We start from the raw sequence: 277 nt of genomic DNA, 5'->3' as shown, positions 1-277 counted from the left end.
TCCACGGCGAAAGCCTTCTTGCGGCCAGCCAGGATGCGGAAAAATTTACACGTCGCCATGGAAGCGTATGTTACCAAAATTTTAATAGATCCGTCAACGAAAAGGGCTTACGGCGTAGAGTTCATTAGAGACGGGGAAACGTTGCGCGTACATGCCAACAAAGAAGTGATCGTTTCCGGTGGAGCTATTAATAGCCCCCAGTTGTTGATGCTGTCAGGAATAGGACCTAGAGAACACTTATCGGAACACGGTATACCAGTGATTCAGGATTTAAGAG

At 47.3% G+C, this 277-nt stretch overlaps 1 protein-coding gene across 1 annotated transcript; it reads left to right on the top strand.

The window, feature by feature from the left end:
* Positions 1-6: 6 nt before the first annotated feature.
* On the top strand, positions 7-273 carry LOC105682036 (uncharacterized GMC-type oxidoreductase Mb1310-like; the record flags this gene model as incomplete). Its single annotated transcript, XM_012393778.3, has 1 exon — positions 7-273. A coding segment is annotated over exon 1 (240 nt), but the record flags the coding sequence as incomplete, so codon positions are not given.
* Between the last annotated feature and the right edge of the window lie 4 nt (positions 274-277).

This window comes from Bombus impatiens, unplaced genomic scaffold, assembly GCF_000188095.3.
Source record: "Bombus impatiens unplaced genomic scaffold, BIMP_2.2 scf_4794, whole genome shotgun sequence".
In the NCBI taxonomy this organism is placed as follows: Eukaryota; Metazoa; Arthropoda; class Insecta; order Hymenoptera; family Apidae; genus Bombus; species Bombus impatiens.
The sequence above is the reverse complement of the archived record's forward strand: the minus strand, read 5'-3'. Positions and strand labels throughout refer to the sequence as shown.